This window comes from Mus caroli, chromosome 10, assembly GCF_900094665.2.
Source record: "Mus caroli chromosome 10, CAROLI_EIJ_v1.1, whole genome shotgun sequence".
Lineage (NCBI taxonomy): Eukaryota > Metazoa > Chordata > Mammalia > Rodentia > Muridae > Mus > Mus caroli.
In genome coordinates, this window is record NC_034579.1 from 81,430,519 (window position 1) to 81,442,865 (window position 12,347).

General features: G+C 39.5%; 1 protein-coding gene across 1 annotated transcript in view; it reads left to right on the forward strand.

The window, feature by feature from the left end:
- Positions 1-1,652, forward strand: part of Pah (phenylalanine hydroxylase) — a 66,092-nt gene extending 64,440 nt beyond the window's left edge. Inside the window, exon 13 of the mRNA XM_021174230.2 lies at positions 1,056-1,652. Within this exon, the coding sequence (XP_021029889.1) occupies positions 1,056-1,102 (47 nt within the window). The 3' untranslated portion in view covers positions 1,103-1,652. The remainder of the gene's footprint in view (positions 1-1,055) is intronic.
- The last annotated feature ends 10,695 nt before the right edge of the window (positions 1,653-12,347 follow it).

The following is a 12,347-nucleotide window of genomic DNA, read 5'->3' on the forward strand; positions in this document are numbered from 1 at the left end:
GTTTATCTCATGTGTCTAGACTAGACCCCCCCACCTCTGGATTCACTATGGTATTTTGAAATTGTTTACTATCTACTTCTTATGAGTATCAAAGTTTTCACAACCCCAACACTCAATTACACAAAACTGGGTCTAAGTGTCCAGCAATATAGCTGAGGTTTTCTGTGTAAACTTTAGTGTGTAACAGAACCCCTTGGAGAACCACAACAACTCTTATAAAGGAAAACATTTAATTGAGATTTGCTTACAGTTTTAGAGGCTTGGATCATTATCAGTATGACAGGAAGCATGGCAACAGGCAAGCAGACATGGTGCTGGAGAGGCAGCTGAGAGTTCTGTATCTGAATAGGCAGGCAGCAAGAAGAGAAAGAGCCACAGGGCTTGGCTTGGGCTTTTGAAACCCCAAAGCCCACTTCCAGTCATACCCTTCCCCCAGTAAGGCCACACCCACTCCCTCGAGGCTACACCTCTTAATCTTTCTTGAGAAGCTCTACTCCCTAATGGCCATGCATCCAAATATTTGAGTCTATGGGGGCCATTCCTATTGAAATCACCACAAGAATTGAAAAAAAAATCATAACTCTGAGTTATAGTCCCCAAATAAATTTAGTAAATTTGTGCATATACTTGGAATCTCAGATGACTGTAACATGGGAGACTTAAATAAACCCCACCTAAATAAATCCCACTCCTTTAGGTTTAACAACTTAGTGCCTTGAAGTTTTTATGAATAGGTATGTCAAAAAGAGCTTTACTTTTGTTTGTTTTGTTTTGCTCTGTTTTGTTTTGTTTCGTTTTGTTTTTGAAAACCTGTTGCTTAGGAAAAAACAAAACAAAACAAAAAACCTTGAAGCTCCAGGAAACAACTTGTGAAAGGAGGAAGTAAATTAAGCAGATGACCCCAGGACTCATTACACACAGCAGAACAGGGCTAGTATAGTCTTCATAACTAAGCTATAAGCATCATGAAGTTTAGGATGATACATCCCAGAACCATATTGGGCTTTGCATTTATTAATGAGTGGCTCACTTCCCTTGCTGTTCTTCTTTTGTAGGTGAGGTTGGAATCCTTTGCCATGCCCTGCAGAAAATAAAGTCATGAACAGAAAGTGACGTCATAGACAGAACTTAGGAGGTCAACCAAAAAATCTGCTGATAGAAGTATAGTAGCTGCTTCTTTTCCCTGAAGAAGAAAAGTTTTATTTGCAATGTCAGCTTTTAATATATTTTCCTAACATAGTGGAGGATCACCAAATAAATCAATTTCTCTGAAATGAAAGTATATTAAAACCCTTCAGTGGTAGATCCTTCAGAGTCACATTTGATTTAGATATCTCATACCTTCAATTTGGTTTAAAATGTAATTTCTCAGTTCTGACTAACATTCATCAAATTTGGGACTCATATCATTTGGGCTCTGTCTGTTCATTTTTAACCTCTCAGGTAAGCTCTGAGGGAATACATATGGCTTAGTGTAAAATGTAAGACTGTCATCGGGAACGAATTATTCCATTCAGTACAGATTGTAATCTACAAGGCTTAGTTTCTACATTATGGCTCTGAGAACTGCTTTGTTAGCCTGCTTACGTAAATGTCCTCTGATCTAAGACTCTATTAAGATAGCTACAAGCAATAAAGCACTATATAAAACATTCTGTATTCTTTATTTTATGTGCTGAAAACTGTTGGGAGATATAGACCTACCCACCTGATTCTACAACTTCTGACACCATTTTAATGCTATTTTTCAAATACGCTTGAGAGATATTTGGAAGGTGTTTGTGATTCAATAGACGTTAGCCAAAGGCACAGTAGATGTCTGTGAAACCCAGGGAAAATAGCTGGATACATTTTAAAATAGTAAATTCATTAGAAAGTGAGAGTTCTATCTATGTTGGAGAAAAATATTAATAATATTATAATATATTATTATATATATATTATATTATATATATTATTATAATATATTATAATAATATTTGTGATATTTCACAAAATTTAAAGTTTCAAATGGTTGCTTGCATGAAATATTTCACTCACTGCTTTAGAAATCTATTAGCTAGAAAATCTTGTGACAGCCGGGCGTGGTGGCGCACGCCTTTAATCCCAGCACTCGGGAGGCAGAGGCAGGCGGATTTCTGAGTTCGAGGCCAGCCTGGTCTACAAAGTGAGTGCCAGGACAGCCAGGGCTACACAGAGAAACCCTGTCTCGAAAAACCAAAAAAAAAAATTAAAAAAAAGAAAGAAAATCTTGTGACACAAATTAGATGCTCAGGAGCCCAGTCCACTGCATGAATCATTGCGATAATTGAAGTCAGTTGTGGAGAGTCAACCGATTTTGATTTTTGTTGGTTATGAATTTTACAAGTGTAAATGTTGCTTTTATTTCCCCAGATGAAGCAATGAGATTAGAGCCATACTCAAGCTGTGTGAATGCTTGGCCTGGGCTGAGTCTAAGACATTTTCTTCTTTGATCTAACTATCTCTTGACCTAGGCCTGGAAGCTTCTAATCTCTACACAATCTAATCTTCCAAGCTGACTGATTCATTCGGCTTCTCTTGGCTTTTGATTGAATTGCTCTGTCTGGCCTCATAGTAACTTTGGCAATACATTCTAATCTTTGGGCTCCTTCTGTCTTCACCTGTGTCTAGCTCTAGCCTGTTCTTTCTGCAACCTGTCTCTGTAAAACTGTCTTGGTAAAACTGCCACACACACACACACACACACACACACACACACACACACACACAAACCCCACACACTCATTTGCTCTCTCTTGTTGCACTTAAGTCACCTCTCTTTCCTCTGCCGTTCTCATGTGAGTTGGACATATCCTATCTTTGACTCATTCTGTCAAATCTCTCTCTGATTCATTAGTTTGTCTACCCCCAATTAGATGTCACATTCAAACATGGCTTCTTCCTTCTACAAACTAACCTTACCTTCGTTGTTAGAAATTAGAGGTATGCACTAAGGGTGTGTCTGTATTCCAGCCAGATCATAGTGCAATCCAGGGTGCATATGCATTCTGGATGGATCATATTTTTAAGTCTTAGGGAATTTACATAGCACTTCTCAAGTGTACTACTAAGACCAGTTGTAGTATCAACAATAAACCTGGACACACTCCTATCTCTTCCCATTTACAGTTACTGGGCAAGATGCTCATTTTGAGGCACATTTAGAGGCACTCTAGGTTATTCTTTCTCTTACATTCAGTTATTTATTTATTTGGGGTCTGTGTGTATGTGTAATATATGCATACATCAGTGTGTTTACGTGTGAGCAATATATGCATATACAGATGTGTTTGCCTGTGCTTGTTCATCTGAAGGTCAGAAATCAGTTAGGTTTCTCTCCCTAATATTGTTCACCTTAATTTTTTGAAGCATGGTCTCTCATTGAACCTTGAGCTCTATAATAGGCAGCCAATTAGCTCATGATCCTCTGGTCTCCACACTTCAGAGCTGGGATTACAAGTGGATGCAGTCTGACCTGCCCTTTTGCTTTGATGCTGGGGATCTGAATGAGGGTCCTATGCTTATACAGCAAGAACTTTACCTACCATGCTCTCTCTATCTCTCTACCCTCTGTTGCTAACACAGCAAGAACTTTATTCACTATGTTCTCTCTCTACCCTACACCCCAAATTGGAAATTACTAAGAAGAAAAACAAATGGAGAGATATACTATGTTCATGGATTAGAAGAAATAATATTGCTAATAAGTCCATCTAAGGATGTTTCCCCCCTTTACAGTCAAGAGTATATGGGAAGCACAGATGGACTTGGTGGAGTATTAAAACATAAAGAGAACATGAAGTTGGGAAGTGTGTGGGCAGGGAGCTGGATCAGAAAGAAGTCATGGAGAGGAGAGTGGGGTGAATATGATTAAAATACATTGCAAGAAATCTAAACAAATTAGTTAAAAGTATCCATCTAATCTAAAGCAACTAACATGTATAATGTAATCCTTGCCAAAATTCCACTGACCTTTTAACAGAAATGGAAATATATATTCTAAAATACATAAGACCCCTAAAAGATCTTTATTAGCTAAGGAAATCTTGAGCAAAAGAAATAAGGCTTGAGATACAACACTACTTGACCTCATAATATCTTATAAATCTTAATAATCAAAATATCATGGAACTGTCATGTGAAAAAGACATACAGAGAAATGACAGAATATGGATCCCAGCAATAAATACACATTTATGGTCAGCTGAAATTTGACAGATGTGTCACAGATATACCAAAGGGAAAAGACAAACTTTAAAATATAATATTGTAAAAGCTAAATATACATATACAGAAGACTAAATTTGGGATTTTATCTCATATCATATATAAAAATCACTTCAAAATGGATTAAAGAAACACATCAAGTCAACCAACAGAGGCAACCCGTGGAATAAAAAATATTTTCTATCTATCTATCTATCTATCTATCTATCTATCTATCATTTCTCTATCAAAAATACATAAAAAGCTCAACTAAAATGCAAGAAAAACACCTGATTGCAAAATATCTAAAGAACCGAATTCAACAACTCCAAATTCCTCCCAGAAGTTGCCCCAAGGTGGGACTGACCATGGCCTTAAATACCCACTTGGCAATGATGGCCAGGACCAAGGACAGCTCCCACTCCCTGGTCCTTGGACTGTGCATGAATCAGTCTCCAGTCTAATCACTGGAATAAGTATTGTGCTGATGAAACTATCTTTCACTAATTACAGAAATGTCTACCAACCCCTATGTGTTCTCTGGGCTGCTGGAGTTCAGCCTTGAGCTAGGAGGTCCACAAAGTTCCAGAACCAAAGAACTGAAGAAGGAATGCCCTGCAAAGGACAATGTTTGCAGCAGGCTGGAGCTCAGTGTCCATGTTCTTATATGACAAGTGACAATTTACTAGGACACCCAACAGAGAAAGAAGCAGATAGAGATCTAGAGCTATTAGGGCCTAAGTCACTGCTCTTTCTCTAGTAGGTGATGTTGGCAATGAAATGACTTGTTAAAAAGAGGCCAGACCTGCTTCCTTTGTGATCTTATTTATATCCAAGAATGGAAAGATGAAAGAGAGACATGTCAGAGTCCTCCACACAGTAGATATATGGATAGAGATGGATTAGATAGATAGAAGATAGATAGATAGATAGATAGATAGATAGATAGATAGATAGGCAAGTAGACAGACAGACAGACAGACAGACAGGCAGACAAAGTTAGTTTTATGTCAGTGTCTATGGTTGCATGTATATATGCTTGTTCACATGGAGGCAGGAAGTCAATGTTGAGTGTTTTCTTCAATTGCTCTCCACCTCATTTTGCCAAGACAGAGTCTCTCGCTGAACCTGGAGCTCCCTGACCAAGCGGATACGACTTGTTGACGATGGAGCTGAGGTTGTTAGTCAGAATTGGCAGCGTCTCTCCTTCCCCCTCTTTCTCACTCATCTTTTTGTCCTTCCCCACCTGTTTGTAGTAGAGGATCTTTCTATTTAATGTTACTCTTCTTAATGTTCATATTTCAGCCACCATTGTAAGGTCTTAACACTCTTCTACTCTCCTCCTTTTCTTTAAAGGTCAATATTTTTATGTACTCTTTGAAAATCTCATGTGCTTATACAATGCATGTTGGTCGTAGCCACTGTCTTCTTCTGACTCTCTCTAGTGCTCTTCACCCTCTCAACGTCCTCACTTCATGTCCTTCATTTTACTGTTATTAATAATGCCAAGTTAGTGTTACCCATTTGTGCATGAGTATGGAGCCATCTATTGGAGCATGAACAACCTACCAGTAGCTGCATCTCCAAAGGTGAGTTACTCTCCCTTCCTCAGCAGCTATCAATCATCAACAGCTCATCCACCAGGCATGATGCCTCAAGGGCTCTGTCTCCATCCATGCTAGGGTTTGACTGGCTCAATCTTGTTCGGGTCTTATGCAGGTATCCACCATAGCTGCTGTGAGTTGATATGTACAGCAGGTATGTCATGTCACTCAGAAGCCAGCATTTCACAGCTATCCTACTGCCCTAGTTAGTTTTGATTGACAACTTAATGCAACCTAGTATCATTTGGAAAGAGGAAACCTCAAATGAAGAATTGACTCTGTCAGAATAGCCTGTGGAACATAGTCTTGATGGACAGTTGATGGAGGATGGTGTAGCCTCGATTGATAGTTCATGGAGGATGGTCTAGCCTTAGACAGGTGAACTTGTGTTGTATTAAAAAGCTAGCCAAGCAAGCTAGAGAGCAACATTACTCTACTGGTTCTGCTATGACCTCATGCTTACGTTCCTACCCTGGATGCTCTGAATTATTAAGCATGTAAGCTGGAATAGACCCTGACCTTCCCAAGTTCCTTTTGGTCAGAATGTTTTATCACAGGAATAGAATGAAAGGGCAGCACAGCTCCCTTCATTGCCTTTCACACTCTTTCCTCGCCCTCTTCTGCTGTGTTCCCTGAGCTTCAAACAGGGAAAAGGTTGATGCAGATGACCCTCCACAGCTGGACATTCACATCACCTTACAATCAGCACTTGATACGTTATAAGTCTCTGCATTAAACACCCACCCACTGCAAAAAGAAACTTATGCCTTATATTAGTAAGTTTCTTGAAACAATTCTCTTCTATCCGGAAGAGGTTGGTTAGATATAGTCTGTGTAGTGGAATATGGCACATATAAATTTGCAATAAGGAAATCTAGTATATATTATAAAATAAAGAAAAGACAACAATTTCAGTTTTTAGAAGATAGTACTACCTTAGATGTCTAGCTCATAGAGGAAATAAAGTGTGGCAATTAGGAATGTCAACAGTGGTCACCACTGTGACTGGGACCCAAGGTGAAAGCTGCTTTCTTTACCTTATACTATCTTTTGTCTCTTTCAAAATTCATGTTGAAAGTTAATTCCAGTTATGAGACAGTAAGTGGTGGAAACAGATAGCATCATAAGAGGTGATCAGGGCTTTTTGATTAATCATTTGTGTGATTAATGAGTTAAATGGGTTTCTTGACAGATCTTGCTTTAAGAACCAGTTTAGCTGGGTCTCTTGGGTGCTCTGCACTTATCATGTGACATGTGTTTGTCTAAATAATCCTCTTCGTTTCTTATAGTGTTTACACACGTGCGTATGTGTGCATATATGTTCATGTATGTCTGTTTATATGTGTGTGTGTTTGTGTATATGTGTATGTGTGTATTATGTGTGTATGTGTGTATTATGTGTGTATGTGATTATATATATATATGTGTGTGTATGTATGTGTATATATGTGTGTATACATGTGTGTATGTGTGTATATACGAGTATGTGTGTATATGTGTATGTATGTATACATATGTATGTGAGTATGTATGTGTATATATGTGTTTATGTGTGTATATAGGTGTATGAATGTGTATGTATGTGTATGCATGTGTGTGTATTTATTTACATTTGTATATTTTAACTCAGCTTTTGGTGATTGTGGTATTAATAAGCAACAAAGGATGAACAATAGACATTGTCTTAAAGAGAAAAAAGTGATATGGTTGAAGTTGATATAATTTTGATTTTGACTGCTGATTTTATTTTAATTCCAGTATCATATAGTGATGACAAAATACTATTGAAATCAGAAAAGACCTCAGAATGTGAAGATGTTATTCTCTAATGTGTTACCTTCTTTTAACCCCTTGGAGAAATATTTCCCATCTATAGCCCAGAACTGCTCCAAAAACCAAGGGTGATTTGGCCTGAGGGAAATTCACAAGCATCAAGACATTCCTAAGTCTGGTGCTAGCCTATGTATCTATGTCATAAAACAAAACCTGGTCATGTGCAAGCCTGCTTCAAAAGGAAGGACATCTCATTGTGTTTCAGACTTTATAAAGCAAATAGGATAGTCCTGGACTGGCTATGTGTACTAAGCTTGTTTCATTTTAAAGGCTGTTCTCGGCACCATGGAGTAGTGCTGTCTAGACAAGGGGGCAGCAGAGCATATTAAGCAGGTAAGTCACAGAGGTTGAACCCTGGTCTTCTCAGTCACCGAGTACGTGGCCTCAGGAGGGTTGTTTTCATTACCTGTAGTTTGCCTTCTTCATCAGTGCAGGGAATACAATAGAAACAACTGTATAGGTGTGATAAGGGAATGAATACATAAAGTTTAGGAGAATGATAATTGCCACCAGTTTTTATCACTAGCCCTGCCAGGAGAATTCGAGCTTAGTTGCAGAGGAAGTTATGAAAAACAACCTGTATTTTTTTTTTTCAGAAAAAAATTTCATCCAGCGCAAATAAGAAAGCTGGATCTGGAGAAGCAAGCATAGATGAAGAAGCCGGGTTAGTGGCTCATTCTCATTATCTCAGCATTGGTGAGGTTGAGGCAGGAGACATAATCATTACTCTGAGGCCAGCTACAGCCCTGCAGAAAGATAGACAGAATAGCATGATTGATTTCAGAGTCAGGGTCACTGACTTCAGCTCCTGACTTAACCAAGTGCCAGCCACCCCTGCACAGGCAATCACACCACAACTCTGTCCTTTTCTTAGCCAAAAAGTGCCAACATGAACAGTGCCTGCATTGCATGGAATGGCAACTTCTATGCACGCAGTGTTAACTGCGTGCCTTGTCCTAGCAAAGCAGCTCGTTTCTTTTTTTTAAATAGATATTTTCTTCATTTACATTTCATATGCTATACCAAAAGCCCCCTATACTCTCCCCCCAGTCCTGCTCTCCAACCCACCCACTCCTGCTTCCTGGCCCTGTCATTCCCCTCTACTGGGGCATATGATCTTCGCAAGACCAAGGGCCTCTCCTCCCATTGATGGTCAACTAGGCCATCCTCTGCTACATATGCAACTAGAGACACAGTTCTGTGGGGTACTGGTTAGTTCATCTTGTTGATCCTCCTATAGGGTTGCTGACCCCCTTAGCTCCTTGGGTATTTTCTCTAGCTCCTTCTTTAGGGGCCCTGTGTTGCATCCAATAGATGACTGTGAGCATCCATTTCTATATTTGCCAGGCACTGGCATAGCCTCACAAGAGATAGACTACCAAGCCCAGACACTATTGCATATGCCAGCAAGATTTTGCTGACAGGACCCTGATATAGCAACTCATTTCTGATGCTATTGGTGGCCAGTTTATTTCTTGTGCTATTCTTTGGTGTGACACATCACAATTCCAGCTCCTAAAGGCTTTTGTTAAAAGTTTAGTTGTATTCTGAGGCAATTTACTTCCCCTTATGGTGAATCAGGAATGCATGAAAATGAATAAACCTCCAGTGGTTCTCCACTATTGACCGGGAGGACTGATAAATATTTTCTCACTGGCTCCCAAGTTTTACCTGTGGGACTGGGCCCAGTTGCTTCTAATGGCAGCTGCTCAGTCACTCAGCATTTAACCTTTGTTGTCCCTTCCTTGTCCTCTTCCCCACTTCCTTCTCTTCAGTGGTAATAAAGAAACCAGTGCCATCCTTCCCTTAGTGGCCACTCATGAGAGAACCAACACTATGACAGAGGCAATCAGGACACAATGGCAGCAATGATGACAAGGTTGATGACAATGATGGTGGCAGCCATAACAATGATCTCAGATTGTTCATACACATTCCAGAATGGTTGTCTTTCAAGATTAGAAATCATAAACTCTTATCTAAGGAAAAAATTAATTTCCATGTTTCTTTTTTCTTTTGAATTTTAGGTATATTCACACCTATTTTGTATAGCTCAATGGTTTTCAGACTACACAATCACTAGTTGTTAAACAAGTGAAAAAATCAATATAGACTTCTATCAGTCCACAAGCAGCACCTTGGCCATCATTTCATCCTATAACATAATTTATCTCTATAGCAGCTAATAGAGGATTCCAAGTGATTGCTAATCTGTACCCAAAATAAATACTGCTAAGGTCATAGTCATGCAGGATTTTGACTGGCAGACTCAGATTTTTTTTCTAAAAGGATGTGGCTTATGAACATGGATTCAGGTCAGTACACGTCCTACACTTTAACCCCAAATGCATAGACAGCTATAAGCTGAGCTCTTCTGTTCATATGTACCCAAGAAACATCATTCTACAAACTAGAGAAAGACTAGGCTCACATCCTGGCTATTTCACTGCTAGGTATGTCATCCAATAATACATATACAGATACGACCTAAGGGGAGAGGTTGGTAGGAATTAAGTAAGCCAATGCATTCCAAGTACTTAAACATCTGGAATGTATCAGTCCTCACTCTTCCTATGGACACCAATAGCATCAATTTATGAGAGAACCACAAAGAGTCGAGTATCACAATGGAATTTATAGATCCTGAGACTGGAAAGAGACCATGCTATTTCAGAGCACAACACTCCTGACTGAAGTGAGTTGAGGAGGAATTACAAACTTGATTAAACAAGCAAATATTTCTTAGAATTATTGGTTCTAGGGTTATTACTACAGTCACTATAGACAAAAGAGAGATCTTGTTAGAAAGTAAAACGTCTGTAGGTCAGTGTAAAGACCTCTTATTGCAGGAGGTCAGCTGTAACACCAAACACCTGTTTAAAGTAGAAGACAATTTCTATTTTATAGGCAAGGCTATTGCCAGGAATCTGTTTACTGAGGAAGGGAACTGAGTTTTACAGTGTATAGTTTTCTAGATGGAAACACGGTATAACTGGATAAACACTGAGGTGTAGATGAAGGGAACAGCAAAGGAAGCCTGGCTTCCTTCTGTTTACACATTCTTGGTGGACTTACATCTTAATCAACTAGTTTCTAGGAAAGAAAGATACCCATAATGCACTGGTCCGTCACTGTCAGGAGCAGACAGCAGGATTCACCATAGGAATTTTTGGACCTTTCCTTAAATCCTGTGCTTGGGATCTACAGGAACGTTAATTCAGAAATGTTAATGCAAACAAAGCCCCCCATTGCCACATGAACTTCTCTGTACATTACTTTTTCTAAAGATCCATTATGTTGGAGACTGGTGTGAGGGCTCTGCATGAAAAACTCTTGCTGCTCCTTTAGATGTCCCAGGTTTGGTTCCCAGAACCCACATGAGAGCTCACTAATGCTTGTAACTCCACTTCCAGGGAATCTGGTTTCCTCTTCGGCCTCCACAGGCTCCACTTGCATGTGTTACATGTACAAACATGATGGCAAGCACTCATTCACATAAATCAAAAATAAATACTTGAAATAGAACCATTATTCTCATGGCAAAATTACAGTCTTAAACAATGTACTATTTATTGGAACCTTATAAAGGATGCAGATCTGACAAGCTTTTCCTGGGGAGATACAACACGCACAAGTCTACTTGCTCCAAAGAGAGAACCCCCAACAGACCAAAGATCACAACCTGGTGAAATGATGAATTTTTTTATTGGGATTAGTAGCAAGAGTTATAGGTAAGGGATTATTTATAAAAGCAAAAATGACTCAGAACAGCAGTTATATCACAAAAAGTCCACCCCAACACACCTAACCACTCATGAAAGCTACAACTCTGGACTTCTGCACCACCTGCAGGCAGCTGGACTGGTTCAGGAAAGCTTTTTGCAGCCCATCTGGTCAGAGTTCCTCATCCCACTCCCAGGAGCCGCTTACTGGTACTATAAATCTGGAGAGGGGTCTTTAAGAATCTTCTGAGGTCACACTTTCTGAGATATATGACGTTTTGCTTACCTTTGGAGTTTCACTAACTTTCCCCTCCATTAGGAGAGAGGGATTGGGGAGCTGTAGTGTGCTTTTGCTGTCCCCATGCCCTCAGGATAATCACAGTGCCTGGGAGAGACTGCCTGTGACAATGAATAAAAGTAACATTTAAAGGGAATGCACTTCAGAAATGCCTGGCACTGTTACTAATGACTTTATCGTCACTATGACTACAACCATTAACATCATCACTGAGAAAATCAAATGAGACTGTGTGGGAGAAGTGTGTTAAACGAGAGGATGCTCCGTGCATTAGAGAGGTACCACTAAACCTGCAGAAGCTCTTGTTCCCTCAGGAGCAAATCACAAAACACTCCTGCACACAAACAAAGATAGAGTGGACAAGGCTTAACCCTTACGAAAAGTTCTTATTTCTATAATATTAAGCTTAGGATGCTGGTAGGCATGGTCCAGTGTCAGTATTCCAGGCTCTACCTTGTCAGTGTGTTCTTTTCTGTTAACTATGTCTCCTGCTTATAGGAAAACTGATCCTGTACATTGAGGTCAGGTGCTTCCCTTGTTTTTCCAACTAACTGACCAATCAGCAATCAGGAGCTCACATTGCTTTCCAACTATTCACTTTTCCTTCCTTCCTTCCTTCCTTCCTTCCTTCCTTCCTTCCTTCCTTCCTTCCTTCCTTCCTTC